The following is a 26,835-nucleotide window of genomic DNA, read 5'->3' as shown; positions in this document are numbered from 1 at the left end:
TTTAGCGGGGGAGGGGAGGAAGGAGAGAGAGGTAGAAATAAAGTCCGAAAAGGGTCAGGGACGTAAAACATCGGTATAATTAGAAAGGATACTCGAGAATTTTCTAGTTTGTTTCTATCGATATTTGTCTTTTTTCGGTATTTTTTTAAAGTTTGAGCCCATTAAAAATTAAAATAATGTCATTGTAACACGGTCAGGAAATCATAAATTCCGACCTCTTCTATACGGATGGGAATGAAACAATTAAATGCTTAAATTGGAATTTTAAACAATAGGGTGGAGTTTTGTTATGTTTTCGGCAGAATATTTTAAATGTTTCTAGTGTATTTTTATATTTTATTTCTCATCTCTGTCCTTTGTCTGCTAATAATAATAAGGTACAGTCGACCCCCTCCCTATAACACTGTTGATTTTTCCGTTTTATACGAATTCCATATTGTACGAGTCACTTAGATTTTACAAATACGTGTGCCGGGTTGTGAACGGCTCACGTATTTGTAAAATCTAAGTGACTCGTACAACGCGGAATTCGTATAAAACGGAAAAATCAACAGTGTTATAGGGGGGAGTCGACTGTACTGTACGTTTTGTAAGCGAAGATCCTTTTAAAAATGTCCATAAATGACGTCCACAATGGAGGGGAGAACAAGTGTGACTGTGAGCCCTCTCCCTTAGTTATCCGGGTGTATCGATGCGGCCTGGAGCCCCGGGTGGCCCTTCCGGAACAGTGGAGAGATAGCTTCGTGGGCGCAAATTTGAGTTAGGGGGGTCCCTTGTACAATGTTGACTTCGGATATTTTTTATTCCTGAAAAAATATTTGCTTATAAAAGACTGGTTTGGGGCCTCTTGTCGGTGGAGGCCCTTTTTGCCTATAGGATAAAGAGCGCCACTGATGAGGAAAAAAGGAAAAAAAACTTATTGAATAGATAAACGGGAGATTCTAATCAACGCTGTACCTTAATTCAAATTCGTCTGGGCCCCACGAAACCCACGTGTCACTTTGTGTTCGCCCTTCTAGCGTGTCGTTTCTCGCTTCTCGCAGGTCGCGGTGAAGCAAGCGAGTAACGTTTCAAGTTTCGTTTCGTCGTAAAGATCGTCCGATTTGGGGTCTTTTTTTTGTTTTTTTTTATTCTCTTCCGGTCGATTCTTCTGACGTAACGAAGATAAAATTATTAAATTCTCGAGAGTCGTCGTCGTCGTCGTCGTCACTCGCGACAGTCGCGAAGTTACGCAAGAAATCGTCATCATCGGCGAATTTACTTCTTCTCCATCGTCTGAAATTTCGATTGTGAATTAATCGCGTGGCCTTTTCAGATTATTTTCTGTCGTCCAAATCGGAATTAATTTCTGCGTAATATAAAAGTATTACGAAGTTTATATTTATAAAATCGCGAAGAAAATCGCGCGTGAAACTAAAAAAAAAAATATCTCGAAAACGAGCCACTTCCGGTTATTTAATATAAACTATTTCGAGTTTAAAAAAAAAAAGAAGAGATACGAAAAGTAAGAAAAATGCTTTGACCTTCGCCCCTTCCGAACTGCACGAGGAGAGAAAGAAGACCTTCGAGAGACTTTGTCGCGACGACGCGACGCTACAAAACTTTGCGATACGCGACAAAGAAACGAAGTCGCTCGCCATAATTCCGAAGCGTTAACATAGAAATACGTCGGTTACGAATTAAAGAAAAGCGACGATATTTAAAACGTAGATAAGAAACTGACCAATGGAACGTCGCGTAACTTAAAAAAAAACGCTTCGAAATTCGAGAACAGGGGAGAGAAGACGGTGACGTTCCACCCACGTGTCATAAAGTTTGACATTCGGGCCAATGAAGTGAGCCGCTGGACGTCACGTGAGTTAAAAAGCGTGCAGCGTGTCGGACCGGGGTGAAAGTGGATGGAGTCGTCGTCGATCGGTGGAAAGTAAAAGCGTAACTGTTGTACGTCACAGTTTGAATCCGGTCGCCGTTCCGACATGACTAATCCGTCCAGCAATCTAAACGACTCCTTCCGTCCTTCTAGTGGAAGAGATGCTTGGGCCCTCGCTAGTCCAGCTTTCGAGCGTCGAGACGTGGAGGAGGCCTTCGAAGACGATGAGGAAGCCGTTCGAGACGTCATTCCGGAACAGCAGAGAAGCGGATGTTGGTACGGATTCACGCGAGGTGTCAGAGGTAAACCCGACTTTGACGTCACTTCCGGCTTTTTTTTTTTCGTGTCTATTTCGCATACACTAACGTCTAGAAATATGCCCCTTTATTCCGGCTTCACCGTCAAACACGTGCGATGTTTACCTTCCGTTTTGGTGTAAAAAAATAGAAATTCAAGCAATGAGTTGCTTAACTTTCCCGGCAATGTTTAAAACTGCGTGTGAATGTTAATAACGAGTAAAATCTGCGTTAATTCCGACCCTACTCGAGATACCACACGCGATTCCTCTTTATCTCCCCCCCGACCCTTGACCTTTAACAACCAAAATTTAATGGCGTCAATGTCTTTAACGCGCAAAACATCCTACAAAATTTTAGGAATTTTCGACAAAAGACACGGGTGTTATCAAACAGCTAGCTACACGCGCACCAACGTCCGTACATAAAGAAAAAACCTCCAACTTTTGTTGCATTTGTGGACTTTTGTAGGTCCCCAGTCCAAAAATGTAAAGATCTCGCGGTTCATTTGTTTGACCGATTGCCGTACTTTCCCTCTGTTACGTACAACGGAGCCGGGGAAAAGTGATAAAACCCGTTTCGACGAATTGATTGATCTCTCTGCGGATTGCCCTCGAACGAGGATCTCGAAAAGAGGATTTGTAAATTAATCCTACATAGAGTGGTATTAAAAATTAAATTATGTATGAAATTCATCTTACTTAAAGTTAAAAAAACTTCAAATTAGTGAAAGATGTAGTGGAAATTGACTGTAGATTGAGTTGAAAAGGATGTAATTTCTGAGATCCTTTGTAGAAAATGGGTGGAGAGCGCTGGCACGCTATAGCTTCGTGGGGCTCGGGCAAACTGGAATTGGGGGCCTGGCGTACGGTATCGACTTTGGATGCTTTTCTTCGGGAAATGTTTTCTTTTAAAGATTGGTTTGGGGATCCCCGTTGCGATGGCCTGGAAAATTGTCCTTTTTGCCCGTAGGATAACTTGCCACCGATGCAGAGGATCCAGCTACTGTTTCTCTTTTATGTATGGCAGAGGTTCCCAGTTTATAGTGTGTCTGCTAGTATAGTTATGGGGAAGGCAAGTTTACAATATGAGATCTGCCAACGACAAAATTGCCGTTTGTGGTCCTCCGTCGGCGTGGTCGGAATTTTGTTTAAAGGACACGAAAGTAAAAGAAATACGTAATTTTAAGAGTAATTGTTTGAAAGATTACTCTTAGAAAGTACGTACGGATAGAACCTTTTACGAGACCTTCTGTCTCGATTTTGGATCTCTGACCTACAGTCTTCGTAGCACCCAATTTTGGGTTTTATATTCTATTTAATATGAAGTTGTTTATATCAAAACAGATTATATGATATACAGTTCACTACGTGTTTTAGTATTGAAGAAACTGTTAATATTGTATGATATATTCCATTTTACCCCAAAAATATTTACCTATTGGTATACCATATTAAATATTCTAATAGAAATACAGATTTTTAGAATTTCTAAACACACAAAAATTACATTTTGTAACTAAAAGTATAACTCATACAGTATAAAAATTAATTAGATAAAAAAAAAAAATCAATTAAAGCAGTGGCTCCCAATTCTTGTATTGTTGCAAAGGTCATCCTTAAATTTTTAATAGAAGGGCCAGTGATGCGGAAAGGAACTGGCGACAAACGCATCTAACGGGGTATCGATCCGTATCGCGCGCCATTCTATTTATATATATCGAGTACATAATTAATAAAACAAATTGATAACATAACGTCATTTGTACTTAATGAATATCATTTGATATTAAAATTTATAAAATTATCATTTTTTTATACTGTTTAAAACAAAATTTTTATATTAATAACAGGATTATGGTCAACGCGCCAAATGGAAAAACTTGCAGGTGACAGAGAATGGTACATTCGGACGACGCTTCGAGAATTAATAATATATCTTGTGTTTCTCATAATCCTTTGCGTCTGTGAGTATGTCGTCAAAAAAATATTTATTTATATCTTAAAAATTTAATTTGTTTTGTAATTTATAAGTCGACCATTTTGAACATATATTTTGTTAAAAGGACACGAATTTAAAGCTTTAAAATTCTTTGCAAATTCCATTTGACGAAAGTCTCGAACAAAGAAAATTAATTGTAGAATATTTAGTAATACAGTAGAGTCCTGCAAACTCCGCTTAATACGGACCGAGGTGACATAAAATTAACCGTACATTTTGTTTTATTTGTGTTATATATTAGTGCCAAATAAATTTAACTTAACTTAATTGCATAAAAATTAGAGAAATAATTATATATATATGATTCGTTACACGCATAAAGATGAGATATATATTTTAAGCAAGCTTTATTTGATAGTTGGTGTTTGATAAATTGTGTCCAGATGATATTCTACATCTTCTCACTAACAAATTCTATCAAAACTTGAGAGTTTCGACAGTAAAAACATAACAGACGTGAAATATAAAACTCTCTTTTTATTGACATTTGGTTTAATTTATAATGCCAACTAAACAATTAAATTTGACCCATTAAGCAACTGGGTCAAACTGATAGATTTCTATCAATTCAACATGCAAAACTATAGTAATTTTCATCAGTAATATTATTTATAAAGGATTTTGTACAATGAAAATTCCCGAAGATAAGTTCCTCGATTAAAAATACCTTCTATTATCAATGATATTCGAAAAGTTTCAATAAATTGCAAATGAGAATCCGTTCGGAACAATTTAAACTTTGATCGAGAGGCACAAAATTGTCGTACCAAAATATGTTTGGTTATCGTTATCCCGTTCTCTAAAATTTAACCTTTCGTTTGATCTATATTCCAAAGAACACGTGAAAATTTCATCATTATAATACTCTGTATCGTGGAATGTTTACATTGAACTATTTGTATACGTGATGTTATAAATTGCAAAATGATTCTGAAGAGTTACCAGAGGTGTGAATGGGTACGTGGAGAAAAGGAAGATAGAAGAATATTTAGTGAAATTATAGGAGTTTGAGTCAAAAATAAGTGTTGATGGTAAAGCATTCATTAATAAAAATATTGAAATTTTTTTCTAATATATATGGAAGATAATTTTTGAAGTATGGCACCGAATTGTTTTTAATGTGACAGCTAGAGATGGGACAATTAGTTTTGAAATTACTTTTGAATAAATCTTTGAAGATTTCGGGTTGTTCCGAAGTTTTCTTATTCATCGCAAACTTTCTTCGATTAAAATTATTATAAAAATTAAACTTTACCGAAAATTTTATGCATTTTTCTTTTATAGTAACATTTGGAATGATGAGTCCCGCAATGTTTTATCAAACTAAAGTTATTAGCGAACTTTTCCTGGATTCGACATTTGAAGATTCAACAAGTTCAATGAAAACATCTTCACAGATTAATGACTTTTGGAGGGTGAGAATTTTAAAATATCTTCTTATTAATTATAAGAGTTATAAAGATAAGTCAGTAGAGCCTATTAATTCTGGAGGTATGATCTGCTCCAAATATCAAGCTGTTAATGTTGGATAGTCAAGGAATATTTGAAAATAAAACTGGTATTAACAGATCAATGATTTATTAATGTTTCGTAGCCAAATCACATCATCTCTAGGCAATTTTTGGACAAAAGTCAACTTGTACTCTGTTACATATAACAGATTCATTCCTTTGTCTCTGCTGTTATCCCAGAACAGTTAGTCGACTAAATTCTTATGCAAGGAATGATAAACATAGTAAATGAAATAGTATATGAAATAGAACAAATGTGTAAATTCACAATTTATAATTGTTAGTGATCATTTCTTTTACTTACGCACAAGTAATATTAAATTATTTGTAAATGAACACACAAAAATTGGCCACCAGTAGCCACATAAGAGTTTTCCAGGTTTCCTTCACATTTGTAACACCTACAAATGTCCTCCAGAGAGGCAATATTTCCCTTGGCAGGTCACCCACTCCAGAGAGGCAATCTGAACTAATTGAGACTAGTGGTAGTAAGGATATGATGTTTACACATAGAATTGTTATTAAATCAAACAGGATAATTGCAAGAATGAGCAGTAATGCTCAAAACATGTGACTTGATGTTTACTTTATATGTTATCTGCAGGTATACAGTTGACAAGTTCATTACGGGAATGGTAAAAGCTTTTCAGATTAACACGACCGTACTTTAAACAGCTTTAATACAACTGTTCAAGTAATTTATAGAATAAACATTTTCCACAAATGCAAAATGATTAGAAATTGATTAAACATACATTTCCATTCTCCAAATTTTAATTTTTCCTTGCTCTTCCGGATGTCAGCTTTCATGTTAACTGTTATCAGTGATTAAACTAGTCTCCAATAGCTGTTTTTAGATCTTTTACTGTTGTACGATGGTGTTGGGAAATCTTTTCTTTTACAACGACATCAGAGGAATTGTCACACGTTAAGTCTTGACTTCGAGGATGGTATTGAATACATTGAATCACCAGTACCAATACATACAGTACATTTTACCAGTAGTGGTTTTTTGTGTTGTGCAATCTTTGCACAACATGAAAAGCTCTGTGCGTTGCTCAGATTTAATGTAAATAATTATTCAAACAAAATAATTTTGTTTGTTTCTTAATAAATTTATTTCAATGAATTATTTTCAGTTTGTAGATAACGTAATGCTAGATAACTTATATTGGGAAAATTGGTATAATAAGAAAGAAGCAATCAAAGACGACAGAAATATTTTGTATGAAAATCGCTTGCTCGGTTCTCCGAGATTGAGACAGTTGAGAGTGAGGAACGATTCTTGTAACGTTCACGACAATTTTAAAGCAGTTATCAGTCAATGCTATGACGTATACTCGCCACACATAGAAGATAACAGACCATTTGGACTCATGAACGGAACAGCGTGAGTACACTTACTCTATTATTTTTAGTGTGATATATCTATAATAATTGAAACTAAAGGTATTTGCATGTTAAAGTAATAAAATAAAAAATGATCAATGAATTTTTTGTAAAGTCTAGCTATTAATTATAAACAAAATTCTAATAATTAGATACTTGAGTCTCATTAGTGGCTATGTAATAATAAACAATTTAAATTGTTTTATACATTAAACTATTTATTTGTGATTATTTTTGTGAAACGTAAACATGTCTGAATTCTTTTTATTTCAGTTGGGCGTACCATTCGGAGAAAGAGATGAATGGTTCTAGTCACTGGGGATTAATAGCTACTTATAGTGGAGCCGGATCCTATATGGATATCGGAATAACAAAAAAGACAGCTAAAGAAAAGATGGACTTGTTACGACAGCATCTGTGGGTCTCTCGGGCAACTCGTGCCATATTTTTAGATTTTACAGTTTACAATGCCAATCTCAATCTCTTCTGTGTTGTGAAGTAAGTATTAAAATTTTGAATGAAGTAGAATTTATATTACATTAAGAATAATGAGACATTTTCTTTGCAGGTTTAGTTTTTAAAACATTACAGGACATTTTGCATTAATAATTATTTTGATTTAAACTTTTCACAATTAGCACAACTAACACTAAAAGCTGGTTTACAGGGTCATGACATTAAGGGAGAAGAACACCATTACATTGTGCTCTATCAATTGTATATCTGCACTAAGGACAACATCAATATAATAACCAAAAGGGAATGCAAGATCATCCCTAAGGAAAAGTGAACTAACTACATACAACACATGTTGAAATTCATGCACACTACATTACATGCTATTATAAAACATATCCCAGTGAAGGATTTCAAATATCACACCTTGTAATGTTCTTTAAAACAGTTTTGATACATTTTTGCTCCGTAATGAAGTTTTCCTTCTATTGTATGGAACTTCACCTCGAATAACCCCTTTCCTGGACATAATTGGGTGCAATAATGATATACCGTAGCCTTTGAGATTGCATGGCATTGCCTCTCGTATTTCTTTATTTATGCTTTTGTGAAGGAACACATTTATATAGCTAAGCTGCTCTCTACTCAGGAGCTTAAGAAGATAATTGCGGCAATTGTGAATCTTGTGACACAAGAAATGTTGTCGAAAGTCATTGAGGAAACAAACCATCACAAGAACTTGTCTGTTGACATTGTGGGTGGCTGTACCAAAAAAAAAAGTAAAATTCAAAATCCTTCACCAGGATAGGTTTTATAATATTTAATTGAATGTGTATGAATTTCAATACAATTGATTTAAAATAAAATATTGGATGCAATCATGACCCACACTGTTAATTACACATTTTATATTATGATATTGATGATAATTATAAAAAATGTTTTAAAATTAACACTTAATATTCTGAAATGTATGCGCAAACAAAATTCAACAACAAGAATTTTTTTTTTTGACATAAGGGAAATAAATAGCGAACATATCACTGCCACAGAAATTCATTGAAATATTTGTTACTTGTTTAATCATTACCTGAAAACATTTTATAAATTGGGTTTTGCTCCTGATTAGATGGTCACTATAGTCTGAGGCACAACAACATTGTACATAGAGTTAAGCTTAAATAAGCCACTTTCTTAGAAAAGTATTGAAACTTTAACGATCAACTCTTGCTTTCTAGTAGACAGATTTAACCCTAAAACTTTAATACAGACTTAATTTACCTTGCAATGGGATTTTACATTGCATCGAAAGGAATATTTCCCTTCAAAAGTGGTCAGCGGTCCCCAAATTACAACCTCGGAACCAAATCTGGCCCACGGCACACTTTGAAATTGATACATTTGCAGACTGGATTAAAGATTTCCATAAAAATTCTTATTAGAATATTGGAATTTAAATAGATTTTTAAAATACTTTGGGATCATTTTCTCTAAAATGTTTTAAAAGTTTAGCCTCTTCTTATTCTTTCAGACTAGTATTTGAATTTCCTGCTACGGGCGGAATGATTCCTTCTTGGAGTTTCCGAACGGTAAAGTTGCTTCGTTACGTCTCGACTGCCGATTATTTCATTTTGGGTTGCGAAGTACTCTTCTGTTTCTTCATTATATACTACATTGTCGAGGAATTGTTAGAGGTGAGCGAAATATCGAAATTTTTTTTCTTATAATAAATATTTATTCTGTATTCTTGCAGTATAATTATACAGTAGCAAAAAATCTTTTCTGAATTTTTACAATTCATTATTCAAAAAAATGAAAAGCATTTACTAGATCTAAATTATAGTTTGTTCATTTCAACTGCGCTTGAATTTAATAGTAATAAATTTAAAGCATAATTAATTCTCTGCAATTTTGTAATAAATATTTTTATTTCAGATAAAAAAGAATAAATTAAGCTATTTTAAAGAAGTTTGGAATATATTGGATGTTGTAGTTATTCTTGTAAGTAGTTTAAAAATTAAATTTTCTGATTATTAGAAGTTATCGTCATAATAGTTCTATACAGTTCTTTAATACAGAGCACATTCTTGTATTGAATATCTAGACTTTGGATAAGTTCTAGATTTGTAAAAATTATAAACAACATAGTAGAAGTATTGTATTACATTCATATAGTCTTTAACTCTAGAGTAGTCTTTACGTAATTATATAAGCCAGTGTAAATCTATCGTGAATCCTGTTTGTTAAGAGAAGATACAAATGCAATTCTTTCAATAACTGCATTGTACAAAGACCTGTCTACTGCGATATAGTGAACACTTCTTTTCACGTTTATACCCACTCTGTAGCTCATATTTGCGGTAATAAGTAAATAGTTGTCATAGTTGTGGCTGAGAATAGTTAACGACGTGGAATTTTTGAAATATCTTCAAGCGAGCAATGTAAAAATATCAAAGTCTACGAACTGTGGTGTAGTCAATAGACACACACACACACAACTTTATTTCTTACGTATTTTGGGGGGATATATATATTTTTAATCACTATAAAGTTATGTAACAAATTTAAGAAATTAGAAACCATATGAAAGACTTTAAACAAACATTTTGCAAAATATGTCACTATAAATGAGGAAAGAATTTTTATTTTTGTCAATGGGAAAAATTAGTTTAAAAAATCACTGATAGGTGGCTTACTTTCATTGTGTTTACAAGACATGTTTGGCATGGCTCATACCACAGGGTATAACACAATTTGGCTCAGTAACAATGCCCACACCTGCAAACTACAACATGTCTGGATGGATGTTGGGTAAAGGCTGGCACTTTTTAGTCAATGCTACTCACCTCATGATGAGTATCAGTTTTCAATTCCAACAATGTGGAAGGACGCGACAAAAACATTGCAATTTAAATACCCCACAACCACAATTGAAAGACACTTTCATTGTCTTTCGTACATCAATGCCACTGTCGGTGATCTTTCAAACTAATTTTTTCCCCACCAAAATAAAACTCCAGGTGGTGACAACACTTACGTGTAAACCACATTTTTTCCACAAACATTCATAAAAATGGAAAATTAACATTTTTACGGACTGTAACCCACCCAATATTTGCTTTGTATCACACAAAGCCATTTAAGCAATTCTAAATATTCATAACTTTTTAAAAAACTTCATTTCTTTTTACAGATGTCCATAATATGCATCGCATTCAGCGTTTACAGAACAGTTATGGTCGAAAACTTACTTTCAGGATTACTAGTGGATCCCGAATTATATCCGGATTTCGAATCTCTGGGATTTTGGCAGACACAGTTTAATAATGCCGTCGCCTTAGCCGTTTTCTTTGCTTGGATCAAATTTTTTAAATATATAAGTTTTAACAAAACAATGACTCAGTTGTCGTCTACATTATCAAGAGTAAGTATGTTAAGTTATATAACTCAATGTTATATTCTCCATAGACTATATATATATATAATCTGTTAGTATTGTAAACCAAGAATTAACGTATTTTATTCTGAATAAAACTTTAATGTTTAATTCCAGTGTTCCAAAGATGTTGGAGGCTTTGCCATTATGTTCTTCATTGTGTTCTTTGCTTTTGCACAACTTGGCTATCTGTTGTTTGGAAGTCAGGTTCAAGCTTTCAGTTCGTTTGGGACTGCAGTGTAAGTTTTTGAATATTACTTTAAATTTATTAAAAAAAGAAATATATAAATTATTTGAAAAACCTTTAATACATTCTCTTCTATTTGAAAGATTTTCCCTGTTGCGTTTAATTTTGGGCGATTTCGATTTCGAAGAACTCGAAGCCGCCAACAGAGTTTTGGGTCCGATTTATTTCCTCAGCTACGTCTTCTTTGTCTTCTTTGTTTTAATGGTAAGTATCCAATTAAACTTTACCATTGTGACATTCCACCAAAAGATTTTTTTCTACTAATTGAGGAAATCAAACACACTTGTTAAAAGTTATTTATTCTACTCAATAAAATCAACATTCATCTGTTGGAATGTTCACCGAACTAATCTAATGTTTTGCACGCTCGATTAATAGATACAGTACTGACAATTATTGGTTTATTACTACTATTCTACTTATCTATATTTTTATCTACTAGTTCTGTTATTAGAAGATAAGGACGATTAGGGATGGAAGAGAGGGATGGATCAGAGGAATTGTAGTTCCTTTGATCCATTCTCCTCTATTTGTTCTCTTTTTGATTTCTTTCATCTCCTCAGTCTGGCCATTCCTCTTGTTACAAATATCGGTATCCAAAGTATCGAATTGTAATTTTTGCCATTAGTGCAACATTCTCTTGCAGAATATTTTGTGCACCGAGAGAATGAATTTATATTTTCTGTCTAAATTTGTTATGATAATAGATAAACACACAAGATATGTAATTTTTTGCTTTTTATTACAGCTATAAAATGACTAAAATTGAAAATTGGCCGATAGTATTTATATTAAAATATATATATTGAAGATACAAACTTATCTTCGTCTTCTGTCATTTACAATCGCCGGCAACAATCCTAAAACAATTTTCACTTAGAGACAGCCTTTTATTTGAGACTGCGCCTCCACAAAAGAAATGTAAAATGGATAAAAGACTGAAACAAACATAGAACTTAAACGACGGAAGACTAATACAATTTTAAAATCTTCGATATATATATTTTTTATATTTTAATATAAAATGACATTTTTCATTATTGAATTTTTTAGAAAATATTTAAAAGATTATTTTTTACAGAACATGTTCCTTGCCATCATTAATGACACTTATGCCGAAGTAAAATCAGAGATTTCGCAAGACAGTAATGAATTTGAACTGGTAGATTACTTCAAAAAGGTAGAATTTAATTTTTCTAGTTTCTTTTATATTGAATTTTAAATATTAATGATAATAATCTCAAATAATTTCAGGGTTATAATAATTTTCTTAGTAAACTCGGTAAGAGAGATCAAATTGCGGATCTACACAATGCCATGAAATTGGCAGACTCGGACGGCGACAACAAACTATCGTTCGAGGAAGTGCGAAGAAAACTAAAACAGTAAGCACTAAACACTATGATATTTTACTCGAAGATGCTTCATGCACATATTAATTACAAATCTCTTTTAACATTGTCTGAAAAGTTTAGGGTCCGCTACTTATTGCCGAATTCAATTGTTTTTATAACATTAATCGTATCAGAAGCTATAGCTTAGTACATTATGTTTTGAAATTTCTTCTAAGTTATTTCTCTTTCTCTCTCTCTAAACATGATAATTACAATGGAAATATTAGTAAATAAATGTTAAAATTGTAAGGAAGAAAAAATATTTTATCATAAAAAATACTAATGAAGTTACAGTATCCAGATGTTAAAATGCTTGCTTGGATTGTTGATTGTTTATGAACTGTTTACACATACAAGTAATCACAAAATGAATATTTATTATACAATGAACCTTATTTTATTGTAGAATCCTTTATGATTGTGAAATGATTTAATTACATGCAATATCGACATAAGGATCCACTGTATCTATCTGATCTCATCTGTCAATTTCTTAAAAATTACATTAATTAATAGAGAAACTGATAAAAAAATCATGCTTCATTCCAAGCAGTTTCAAAGCTTATCAGCTCGTTGTCGGGGATAAAACCCAACAAATTTTTAGAACTCCACAAATTCTGAAAGTCAGATATGTTTCAAACTTATTCCTTAAATACTTTATCAAAAAATCTCTCTACTGTTGGAAGAATGTTTTGAACAGCTGGGATAACACCAAGAAGAGGAGGAGAAACATGATATTTTGGAGTTGAAAAGGGTAAAAGAAAAATATACTTTTATATTAAAGGATGATGATATATTAATTCTCAGAGGTCTGCTCAGACAGAATTCAATACAGTTTGAAACATATTTGACATTTACAATTTGTAGAAATGTAAGAAATTAAGATTTTTTGAATGGATAATTTATTGGTTTTCTCCCAACGATTCTCTGCTTGTAACTTTTAAGTCTTACAGACAAGAAACATATTAGGCAGAGAATAGAATTTCTTAGGAAAATTGCACTTTTTGAAATGCATTTTTAATATCGTATACTTCATGAATTTATTTTTATATTTTCTTACGAAGACAAAATTTCTCGGAAGCCGAAATCGAAATGTGGTTTGCAAAATACGACATCGACGGCAACAGACAGTTGGACGAACAAGAAACGAGGCAGATGTTGGCCGACCTGGAAGGCCAGAAACTTCAATTGGATCGCGAGATCGAAAAGGAACAGCAGATGCCTTCGGATGCCAGCCGTCCGGCCTCCGCCGTCGGCGGCCGTTCGGGAGTGTCTCTGGACGATTTTCACGTGTGAGTACTTTTGTATTTTGTATAGTTATTGTTGTATATTTTGTATAGCCAATATGGTGTGTTATAGCTTTGCGGAGCCCTGGTGAATCTGAATTAGGGCACCCCGTGTACAGTGTTAACTTCAAAAATTTTTTTCTGGGGGAATATTTTCTTATGAAAGATTGGTTTGGGATCTTCCATTAGTACAGGACCCAAGCAATTACCCTTAAGATAATGAAACCAGCATACATTCAGTGGCATGTTATGTTTTGGTTAACGATTGTCTTATTACATCGAGAGCTAAGACGACGACATATGGTTTGATTGGCACTCGGTGAAGGCCACCAACCAAATGTCTCCAATACACTATTCAGTAAATTATTATAAGGAGTTTTAATTTGCATAAATTGGAGCTTGTTATTCTGGATAGCATTTTAAATAAAAACCATTTGTTTTGATGCAACTTTATAAGTGAATAAAAGCAATAAAAGTAAAATAGTTTTACAGAGAAGCACTGCAAACTTTAACCTATTGACCCGGAAACTTCACAAGCATCTTGCTGATAACAAGGGAGACTTAAATTTACTTAAAATTTAAGCTTTTTAGATCCACTAATGTTTTCTTCCTAGGGGCATCTGCATTACCAGATGAAGAAAAAGAAGAAATTTTTTTTGGTGAATTTTTTGCACTTTTTTATTGCTTATATTTTGGCAGCCCCTTTATAATCTTATATTTTACATAATACCTAAGAAAACAATTATCTTATATTCAGAATTACTAAGGTATTTGGGGGAAGTTTTTCTTTTCATTCAAAATTAAATATTTCCTCCTTTCAGTCTGTCACGTCGTGTCGATCGAATGGAACATTCCATCGGAAGCATCGTTTCGAAAATAGACGCAGTACTTGTAAAAATGGAATCTATGGAAAGCGCCAAGACGAAACGCAGAGATAATATGAATAAAATCTTAGACACAATTTCCGAAGTAAGTATTATTGCACTTTTATTTATCAGAAAACACTTGGGACACCTCTAATAACAATTTCCGAAACTAGATACAGTCTACAAATCGGGCTTCCGAAGCAATTGCATTCAAACATATTTTTACATTATTGCATTGCGTTGACGGCACGATACCGGCTCCGGGTTGAAAAGGTCTGCGTTCGGGGATTAGGCAGAAGTTCGTATTTGAAAAATCTTTCACGGTCTCCCTTGGGCCAGTAGTGAATGCAGCACTGGCCCAAGTAATTCTACTGCAACATAAGCATATTCAGCTCCTCGCACATACACAAAAGACAACAACACACCCAGTTCTAGAGATGGGCAGTAATTAACTACATAGTTTAAATTACGTTAATAGTTAACTACTCTCGGCATATTAGCTAGAATTATTTTTTATATGTACTATTACAATTACCAGTTAACTGTGTGTTTAATTTCAACTGCTTTAACTACCTGTTATATTAAGCTGAGTGACAGTTTCAGTTTTTATCAATTCAACAAGTTCTGGTTTAACTTTTATACTTAATTTGAGCAATTGTAGCATTGGAAATTTTTATACTGCCAGTTGGTGAAAGTCACATTCAAAAACAACCAGTCAGGTTTTACTATATGTTGTCACATACGTGGCTTGTTATGTAAGTATATTTGTTTTGTACTTGCGTGCACACGTTAAGTACAAAACTCAAAGTAAAATAGCAGAAATCTGAAAAACAATATTAATTGTTTGAGTGTGTTAAACAACTGCTGGCACGTAAGAATACAACACTATAAGTATTCTTGCCAGTTACATCACTGGAGCATCGGCTTTCTTTGTTGGGATAAATTTTAACAGTTAGATGATGCAGAATGTCAACTGAAAAGTTTGTATTTTGAGATAGTTATAAAAGTGCCAAATAATAAGGACGAAACTGTTATTTTAATACAGTCTTAATATTTTGTTTTTCTACTTGAGTAGTTTAAATGTAGTTAACTAATCGTTTCGACTACTTTTTATGCATTTAGTGCCCATCATTACTATCCACCAATCACACCAAAACATGAATGAATTCATCATCCGTACCTATTACAAGACATACATCAAATACTTATTGCTAGTACCTCAACACATGAAAGTGTACATAGCATAACATGCACCAATAAAAACATAAACACAAAACTTACAACTACTGACACTACAGACAGAATTAATTAACACGCTCATAAGTTTATTTTAGGAAACACATATATACAGATTTAGACTTCACACACACAGATCACATATACTCAAAATGCATAGAGAAAACTCTACACAATCTAAATACACACATATTACTAAAGTATATTCTACTTCAATCAACACTTTAAAGCATACAGTACATTCATTACTATTCTAGTGAAATCACTAGAGTTACATACAGTGGTGATATTCAGCAGGTTTGCACAGGTTCGGCCGAACCCATTGTTAACATTTTCAAAGTTTTCCGAACCATGTTAAACACACGTAACATTTCTCGGTGGTTTTGTTTCTTTTAAAAAATATATTAAAATATACGTATTATATACTCTGTAACACTACTAAACTAGAGCCTTAGACCCCATTCGCCTTGGTGCGACCTCTCTCGACCATTTCAATCTGGACCGAAACGAGGTTCAATCGCGATCGACTCGAGAGAGTTCTTGAACTAGATCCAGTCATAAGAGAGATGTCACAATCCCACGCGCGCAAGAAAATACAAGATGGCTGCGGAACATGTGTCGGGCTATCGACAGCAAAATAAAAAAGATACTGTATTTGGAGAGATGGTGACATCCGTCTATTATTAGATATATCGCAAGAAAAAGTATTGTATTTATTTCTAACCAAAACTTCCATTTTGTTTGTCGGTGTTGGTGACTTACCGCATAGTCATTTCAGTTTTATCGTTGCGTGTAACAGCTGGGTTCTTCTCAAGTTGACTGCACACAGGCAGTCAACTTGAGAAAAAAATTGTTAATGAAAAATTTTCTGTTAGCGAACCCTTCGTTAAAATATTTCGAATATCACCACTGGTTACATATCATAGTCTTAAACTACAATCACAATTAGAAACACATATACATATTAGATATAAATTAGGCAGGCCAACACAACACACTAAAAGAGACATAACACTAAACTTAATGAAAGAGATTAGGAAAATTAAAACATGCACACAAACAAAAACTATCAACCAAATCAGACTCAAACAATAACTAATTACAGAGTACACTATCCCGTACACACGTGGTTCTCAATCCGTGGTCTGCAGAACAAGGGTGCTTTGTGAAGCCACTTCAAGTGTTCCGCGATAAAAACAACTATATAATTAAAAATTGTTGCAAAAGAAAAATCTATACAATGTAAAACAATTTTTATATGGGAATGTAATCAGCAAATGCCAATAATGTCGTATACTAGACCGAGGGTGCTCTTGATTTCAAAAAGATTGAGAACCATGGCTGTACAGTACAAAATCATATAAAAATATACGAGATAATTAACCATATACATGTAATAGAATACAGAAAATAATTTACTAATGACTTAATGTTAAAATCATTTTAAAATGTAAAAATCTGTCACTTACTTTAAAAATATCCAAAATAGCACGACGGACTAGACGAGAAAGCCAAGCGCCAACAAATGGAACAGTTGGTTCGAGAGGAGCTGCAGCGATGGGATTCCGACATTTCTATGAATTCGCCTCGTTTTGTAAGTCTAATTTGCCAATTTAATAAGTTTTCACCCTCTCGTATCTTTCACTGACTTTTCGTTAAAATTTTACAGAATGAAAATAATACATAAAACAACGCCGAGTGCCCCGTTTAAAATCTGGCACAGAGAAAGACCACTATAACTGGAAAAATTGCACACCGAGTTACAATTACAAAGCTAGCACCATCTTCACCAAACCATCGTTTGGCAAAATGATTAAATTTCGTCAAAGTTCGGTTTTATTTACCATCGGCCACAAGTTTATTCTATCGCTAGCAGTGTGCACTCGTATTAAAAACAATCCGTATGATTTAGATGCATTAACTATGTAGCCAAAATTCTAGTCGTCCTTATTCTTTTAGTTGTAAAAACATGAATTTCATATATATACATATACATACACACACAATATTTTAGTTAAAATTTATGTACTGCAAATGTTTTAGCTCTAAAATATCAATCAAAAGATAGTAAGTTTTTGTAATTATTAACGATACTTACAGATTGGCGATGACGCGTGGAAGTCCCGTAGGTTGCTCGTAATGAATTTATCGAGAATTCTTTCAACCAAAATCGAGGACGAAGCAGATTTAGCAACCATCGGTCTAAGTTTCTGCCCCAAGTGTCTTTGTGAAGATCCACGAGGAGAACGCGCGATCGACCGGCGGTCGATAAATCTTCTTTGCCCTCGATTCTAGTCGAAAGAATTGTCGATAAATTCATTACAAGCTACTTATAGATTAATTCATACTACAAAGTTTAGCTTATTTTACTTAAAAAATTACATAAAATTGATGGAAAAGTAAGTTATGCTCGAATTAGTTTCATATGCAGCTTAGACATAGTTGTCAACTTCAGACGATAATAAAACTAGGTTACATTTTTTTTTTTAATAATTATTTCATTAGCCACCCTTAGAAAATGTATGATGTCGAAAGTACCAATATGCAGCAAGCATGCAGTTTAATTATAAAAACTTAATTTGTGTTTAATGCATTGAACTAAACTCAAAATTATTATTTATTACAAGAACATTTCTGAATTCTAGCAACTCTTAAAATTATAAGAAAGAACTTATAATTTTAAAACAGTACGAAATATTGGAAAACAGTTTCAATAATTTCTTGATCTAGTCATTACTGTGGAAAACTGTAACCAGAAAATTTTAATGTAAACCAAAGATGTCATGTAATTTATGATTATCCATTGAAATAAAAATGCATAGTAAGGCAATTTAATGGTGTTACGGATGAATTATTTAATGACGACGATGTAGAAATGACATAAAGAGATCTCGTAGGATTTTTGGGAGTCGTATATTAGAAAGATAGCAAAAGATAACAAAACTATTTTATCTTAACTGGTGATATATTTAATGATTAAGGTTAGAACATAAAAACTATATCAAAATAACAATTAATACGATTTTTATTGCCTTAATGACCTAACCTTACTAATAAAACAAGGTTTGGTTTGCTTATGTATTGTGTTGCTGTAAATAATGCGCCTCCGGGAGGATTTTTAATGGGAAACTGGCCCCTATTTGGTATTATAATCGTGAAGAAAACCCAGAAAATTCCCAAGTGGCCAGCCTTTCAGTGAGGTGCGAACCCACAACCGACTATCTGTGCTCAGTGGTTTTTATCCACTTGGCCACCGGTGGGCAATAAAATAGTTACAAAATTTTTTAAAAACCTAGAAAACATTTTGGACAACCCAATAAATGTTACAAGAAAAATATGTTTGATAACAATTTCAGTAAATGCATGCTTCTATGCTGGAGTTATATAAAATATTAGGATTTTCTAATTTAATATTAATGTTCTTATACCACTAGATGAGGATTATAAGACAATTTTGTTATTGTCTTATAATCCTCATCAAATATACTACTTAAAACATGTCTAAAAGTACACAGAACTATTTTATTTTCAAGACATTTTACTATGTGAATTTTTAAAATCAAATGTCATTGGAATTAAACTGGGATTGGATTGCTTTGGTTTACTAATAACGGGTAGGACTTCTTTTTTGGATAATACGGCCAAAATATGTAAAGAAACAGACAAATATAAATCACAAACAACATTAATGTCAATTTTGTACCATTCTTCAACTGATAGTGATGCTAATTCCTTGAAAGAAACAGGAAGTCTAAATCTGTTTCTAACCTTTTTCTCAAGAATGCCCAGACAGGCTAATTATTCTAGTCGAGTGATCGAGTTGACCGGGACAAATGCTTAACTTCAGTTTCGTGCTCCTCGAACCAAGATCGAACAGAACCAGCAGTGTGGATAGCAGTATTGTTGTTCTGAAAGATTGCATAGCCGTCCAGAAACAAAGTCTGGATCACAGGAGGAGTTGGTCACTCAGAATAGCAGACGCCTCCGGACTTTACTTTTGAGGAGGATAACTGTTGGACTCGAGTTTAATGATATCACACCCATATCATGCAGAACCTCCGCCAAACTTGATGGTAAGTTTAAGGCAGTCAACATTGTAAACTTTACACGCTAATCTCCAGACATAAACATGGCCAAAAGTGGGAAACACAGTGAAAGTTGACTCATTCGACCAAATTTCATGTTTCCATGTCTTGAGTGTACATGTTTTGTATCATTCTTTCCATCACTTCCCATTTGGGAATCTGTTAGGTCTGACATAATCATGCTACAAAAATAGGAAAATAGTTTTTCAACAGCAAAAGTAATAAAGTTCATCGACAGTGATATAAACTATGCAAATGAGTGTATATGTGATGGCATGTGTTTCAAGAACAGTTTAATTTGACTGTGTAAGACGGAGATGTTTGAATTATTTACCGACTCCTGTATGTTGATACATCACGATAGTTCCAGCTTACAAATTCAATAAGTTTAAACTGTAATTAATGTATAACAGAAAATTCATACCTCTCACACTTTCCAGCATTAACTGTATAATAAACTAATATTTTTGGCCACATTCAGAGGCTCGTGTTAGGTTAAGCTTATACAAAACTGAATGTCTATAGTGAATTCGAAGTTTGGAAGAATGCAGATTTTCATTGATATCATCATTTTTAAAATTATCTATATTTATGTAAATATTATCACAGTTTTAATGAAGTAAACAAATACAGTGGTGCCTCGAATAACGGACTGGCTGCGAACAATGGACTTTCCATTCAGCAGTTACGTGAGGCAAACAACTGACTTTCTGTGAACAAGTGCGAATGATGTTTCCACTCTTTTGCCGTTGCCAATGACAATCTGCTATTTTTATAATATATTAGTATTATTAGAATATATTATTAGTATATCTGAAGTACAGAGCTCCCGTTGGGATTCGGCTTGCTCCCTTGNAATATATATATTTTTTATATTTTAATATAAAATGACATTTTTCATTATTGAATTTTTTAGAAAATATTTAAAAGATTATTTTTTACAGAACATGTTCCTTGCCATCATTAATGACACTTATGCCGAAGTAAAATCAGAGATTTCGCAAGACAGTAATGAATTTGAACTGGTAGATTACTTCAAAAAGGTAGAATTTAATTTTTCTAGTTTCTTTTATATTGAATTTTAAATATTAATGATAATAATCTCAAATAATTTCAGGGTTATAATAATTTTCTTAGTAAACTCGGTAAGAGAGATCAAATTGCGGATCTACACAATGCCATGAAATTGGCAGACTCGGACGGCGACAACAAACTATCGTTCGAGGAAGTGCGAAGAAAACTAAAACAGTAAGCACTAAACACTATGATATTTTACTCAAAGATGCTTCATGCACATATTAATTACAAATCTCTTTTAACATTGTCTGAAAAGTTTAGGGTCCGCTACTTATTGCCGAATTCAATTGTTTTTATAACATTAATCGTATCAGAAGCTATAGCTTAGTACATTATGTTTTGAAATTTCTTCTAAGTTATTTCTCTTTCTCTCTCTCTAAACATGATAATTACAATGGAAATATTAGTAAATAAATGTTAAAATTGTAAGGAAGAAAAAATATTTTATCATAAAAAATACTAATGAAGTTACAGTATCCAGATGTTAAAATGCTTGCTTGGATTGTTGATTGTTTATGAACTGTTTACACATACAAGTAATCACAAAATGAATATTTATTATACAATGAACCTTATTTTATTGTAGAATCCTTTATGATTGTGAAATGATTTAATTACATGCAATATCGACATAAGGATCCACTGTATCTATCTGATCTCATCTGTCAATTTCTTAAAAATTACATTAATTAATAGAGAAACTGATAAAAAAATCATGCTTCATTCCAAGCAGTTTCAAAGCTTATCAGCTCGTTGTCGGGGATAAAACCCAACAAATTTTTAGAACTCCACAAATTCTGAAAGTCAGATATGTTTCAAACTTATTCCTTAAATACTTTATCAAAAAATCTCTCTACTGTTGGAAGAATGTTTTGAACAGCTGGGATAACACCAAGAAGAGGAGGAGAAACATGATATTTTGGAGTTGAAAAGGGTAAAAGAAAAATATACTTTTATATTAAAGGATGATGATATATTAATTCTCAGAGGTCTGCTCAGACAGAATTCAATACAGTTTGAAACATATTTGACATTTACAATTTGTAGAAATGTAAGAAATTAAGATTTTTTGAATGGATAATTTATTGGTTTTCTCCCAACGATTCTCTGCTTGTAACTTTTAAGTCTTACAGACAAGAAACATATTAGGCAGAGAATAGAATTTCTTAGGAAAATTGCACTTTTTGAAATGCATTTTTAATATCGTATACTTCATGAATTTATTTTTATATTTTCTTACGAAGACAAAATTTCTCGGAAGCCGAAATCGAAATGTGGTTTGCAAAATACGACATCGACGGCAACAGACAGTTGGACGAACAAGAAACGAGGCAGATGTTGGCCGACCTGGAAGGCCAGAAACTTCAATTGGATCGCGAGATCGAAAAGGAACAGCAGATGCCTTCGGATGCCAGCCGTCCGGCCTCCGCCGTCGGCGGCCGTTCGGGAGTGTCTCTGGACGATTTTCACGTGTGAGTACTTTTGTATTTTGTATAGTTATTGTTGTGTATTTTGTATAGCCAATATGGTGTGTTATAGCTTTGCGGAGCCCTGGTGAATCTGAATTAGGGCACCCCGTGTACAGTGTTAACTTCAAAAATTTTTTTCTGGGGGAATATTTTCTTATGAAAGATTGGTTTGGGATCTTCCGTTAGTACAGGGCCCAAGCAATTACCCTTAAGATAATGAAACCAGCATACATTCAGTGGCATGTTATGTTTTGGTTAACGATTGTCTTATTACATCGAGAGCTAAGACGACGACATATGGTTTGATTGGCACTCGGTGAAGGCCACCAACCAAATGTCTCCAATACACTATTCAGTAAATTATTATAAGGAGTTTTAATTTGCATAAATTGGAGCTTGTTATTCTGGATAGCATTTTAAATAAAAACCATTTGTTTTGATGCAACTTTATAAGTGAATAAAAGCAATAAAAGTAAAATAGTTTTACAGAGAAGCACTGCAAACTTTAACCTATTGACCTGGAAACTTCACAAGCATCTTGCTGATAACAAGGGAGACTTAAATTTACTTAAATTTTAAGCTTTTTAGATCCACTAATGTTTTCTTCCTAGGGGCATCTGCATTGCCGGATGACGAAAACGAAGAAATTTTTTTGGTGATTTTTTTTGCACTTTTTCATTGCTTATATTTTGGTAGCTCCTTTATAATCTGATATTTTACATAATACCTATGAAAACCAATTATCTTATATTCAGAATTACTAAGGTATTTGGGGGAAGTTTTTCTTTTCATTCAAAATTAAATATTTCCTCCTTTCAGTCTGTCACGTCGTGTCGATCGAATGGAACATTCCATCGGAAGCATCGTTTCGAAAATAGACGCAGTACTTGTAAAAATGGAATCTATGGAAAGCGCCAAGACGAAACGCAGAGATAATATGAATAAAATCTTAGACACAATTTCTGAAGTAAGTATTATTGCACTTTTATTTATCAGAAAACACTTGGGACACCTCTAATAACAATTTCCGAAACTAGATACAGTCTACAAATCGGGCTTCCGAAGCAATTGCATTCAAACATATTTTTACATTATTGCATTTGATTCAGAAATGATTGTTTTGCGTTGACGGCACGATACCGGCTCCGGGTTGAAAAGGTCTGCGTTCGGGGATTAGGCAGAAGTTCGTATTTGAAAAATCTTTCACGGTCTCCCTTGGGCCAGTAGTGAATGCAGCACTGGCCCAAGTAATTCTACTGCAACATAAGCATATTCAGCTCCTCGCACATACACAAAAGACAACAACACACCCAGTTCTAGAGATGGGCAGTAATTAACTACATAGTTTAAATTACGTTAATAGTTAACTACTCTCGGCATATTAGCTAGAATTATTTTTTATATGTACTATTACAATTACCAGTTAACTGTGTGTTTAATTTCAACTGCTTTAACTACCTGTTATATTAAGCTGAGTGACAGTTTCAGTTTTTATCAATTCAACAAGTTCTGGTTTAACTTTTATACTTAATTTGAGCAATTGTAGCATTGGAAATTTTTATACTGCCAGTTGGTGAAAGTCACATTCAAAAACAACACGTCAGGTTTTACTATATGTTCTCACATACATACATTTTGTTACACACATACATACATACATACATTATATGTTCTCACATACATACATACATTTTGTACTTGTTATGTAACTATATTTGTTTTGTACTTGCGTGCACATGTTAAGTACAAAATTCAAATTAAAATAGCAGAAATCCGAAAAACAATATTAATTGTTTGAGTGTGTTAAACAACTGCTGGCACGTAAGAATACAACACTATAAGTATTCTTGCCAGTTACATCACTGGAGCATCGGCTTTCTTTGTTGGGATAAATTTTAACAGTTAGATGATGCAGAATGTCAACTGAAAAGTTTGTATTTTGAGATAGTTATAAAAGTGCCAAATAATAAGGACGAAACTGTTATTTTAATACAGTCTTAATATTTTGTTTTTCTACTTGAGTAGTTTAAATGTAGTTAACTAATCGTTTCGACTACTTTTTATGCATTTAGTGCCCATCATTACTATCCACCAATCACACCAAAACATGAATGAATTCATCATCCGTACCTATTACAAGACATACATCAAATACTTATTGCTAGTACCTCAACACATGAAAGTGTACATATCATAGTCTTAAACTACAATCACAATTAGAAACACATATACATATTAGATATAAATTAGGCAGGCCGTCACAACACACTAAAAGAGACGTAACACTAAACTTAATGAAAGAGATTAGGAAAATTAAAACATGCACACAAACAAAAACTACCAACCAAAACAGACTCAAACAATAACTAATTACAGAGTACACTATCCCGTACACACGTGGTTCTCAATCTGTGGTCTGCAGAACAAGGGTGCTCCGTGAAGCCACTTCAAGTGTTCCGCGAAAAAAACAAATACATAATTAAAAATTGTTGCAAAAGAAAAATCTATACGATGTAAAAGAATTTTTATAAGGAAATGTAATCAGCAAATGCCAATAATGTCGTATACTAACCGAGGGTGCTCTTGATTTCAAAAAGATTGAGAACCACGGCTGTACAGTACAAAATCATATAAAAATATACGAGATAATTAACCATATACATGTAATAGAATACAGAAAATAATTTACTAATGACTTAATATTAAAATCATTTTAAAATGTAAAAATCTGTCACTTACTTTAAAAATATCCAAAATAGCACGACGGACTAGACGAGAAAGCCAAGCGCCAACAAATGGAACAGTTGGTTCGAGAGGAGCTGCAGCGATGGGATTCCGACATTTCTATGAATTCGCCTCGTTTTGTAAGTCTAATTTGCCATTTAATAAGTTTTCACTCTCTCGTATCTTTCACTGACTTTTTGTTAAAATTTTACAGAATGAAAATAATACATAAAACAACGCCGAGTGCCCCGTTTAAAATCTGGCACGGAGAAAGACCACTATAACTGGAAAAATTGCACACCAAGTTACAATTACAAAGCTAGCACCATCTTCACCAAACCATCGTTTGGCAAAATGATTAAATTTCGTCAAAGTTCGGTTTTATTTACCATCAGCCACAAGTTTATTCTATCGCTAGCAGTGTGCACTCGTATTAAAAACAATCCGTATGATTTAGATGCATTAACTATGTAGCCAAAATTCTAGTCGTCCTTATTCTTTTAGTTGTAAAAACATGAATTTCATATATATACATATACATACACACACAATATTTTAGTTAAAATTTATGTACTGCAAATGTTTTAGCTCTAAAATATCAATCAAAAGATAGTAAGTTTTTGTAATTATTAACGATACTTACAGATTGGCGATGACGCGTGGAAGTCCCGTAGGTCGCTCGTAACAAATTTAGCGAGAATTCTTTCAACCAAAATCGAGGACGAAGCAGATTTAGCAACCATCGGTCTAAGTTTCTGCCCCATGTGTCTTTGTGAAGATCCGCGAGGAGAACACGCGATCGACCGACAGTCGATAAATCTTTGCCCTCGATTCTGGTCGAAAGAATTGTCGATAAATTCATTACAAGCTACTTATAGATTAATTCATACTACAAAGTTTAGCTTATTTTACTTAAAAAATTATGTAAAATTGATGGAAAAATAAGTTATGCTCGAATTCGTTTCATATGCAGCTTAGACATAGTAGTCAACTTCAGACGATAATAAAACTAGGTTACATTTTTTTTTTTTAATAATTATTTCATTAGCCACCCTTAGAAAATGTATGATGTCGAAAGTACCAATATGCAGCAAGCATGCAGTTTAATTATAAAAACTTAATTTGTGTTTAATGCATTGAACTAAACTCAAAATTATTATTTATTACAAGAACATTTCTGAATTCTAGCAACTCTTAAAATTATAAGAAAGAACTTATAATTTTAAAACAGTACGAAATATTGGAAAACAGTTTCAATAATTTCTTGATCTAGTCATTACTGTGGAAAACTGTAACCAGAAAATTTTAATGTAAACCAAAGATGTCATGTAATTTATGATTATCCATTGAAATAAAAATGCATAGTAAGGCAATTTAATGGTGTTACGGATGAATTATTTAATGACGACGATGTAGAAATGACATAAAGAGATCTCGTAGGATTTTTGGGAGTCGTATATTAGAAAGATAGCAAAAGATAACAAAACTATTT

General features: G+C 33.3%; 2 protein-coding genes across 2 annotated transcripts; both read left to right on the top strand.

Moving 5' to 3' along the window:
- The first annotated feature begins 1,557 nt into the window (after positions 1-1,557).
- LOC111634993 (polycystin-2-like) lies at positions 1,558-18,903 on the top strand. Its single transcript, XM_023379837.1, has 16 exons — positions 1,558-2,172; positions 4,019-4,132; positions 5,452-5,582; positions 6,818-7,068; positions 7,341-7,565; positions 9,055-9,217; positions 9,459-9,524; positions 10,717-10,947; positions 11,077-11,198; positions 11,290-11,410; positions 12,288-12,386; positions 12,461-12,591; positions 13,665-13,892; positions 14,708-14,855; positions 17,478-17,582; positions 17,658-18,903. Exons 1-16 carry the CDS (start codon positions 1,977-1,979, stop codon positions 17,673-17,675), a joined length of 2,349 nt encoding a protein of 782 aa, XP_023235605.1. The 5' UTR covers positions 1,558-1,976; the 3' UTR covers positions 17,676-18,903.
- A 2,112-nt stretch (positions 18,904-21,015) lies between these two features.
- Positions 21,016-26,835, top strand: LOC111634992 (polycystin-2-like). Its single transcript, XM_023379835.1, has 6 exons — positions 21,016-21,116; positions 21,191-21,321; positions 22,395-22,622; positions 23,439-23,586; positions 25,379-25,483; positions 25,558-26,835. The coding sequence occupies exons 1-6, from the start codon at positions 21,021-21,023 to the stop codon at positions 25,573-25,575; spliced, it is 726 nt and encodes a 241-aa protein (XP_023235603.1). The 5' UTR covers positions 21,016-21,020; the 3' UTR covers positions 25,576-26,835.

Source organism: Centruroides sculpturatus, unplaced genomic scaffold (assembly GCF_000671375.1).
Source record: "Centruroides sculpturatus isolate CEXI.00-Female unplaced genomic scaffold, Cexi_2.0 scaffold992, whole genome shotgun sequence".
Lineage (NCBI taxonomy): Eukaryota > Metazoa > Arthropoda > Arachnida > Scorpiones > Buthidae > Centruroides > Centruroides sculpturatus.
The sequence above is the reverse complement of the archived record's forward strand: the minus strand, read 5'-3'. Positions and strand labels throughout refer to the sequence as shown.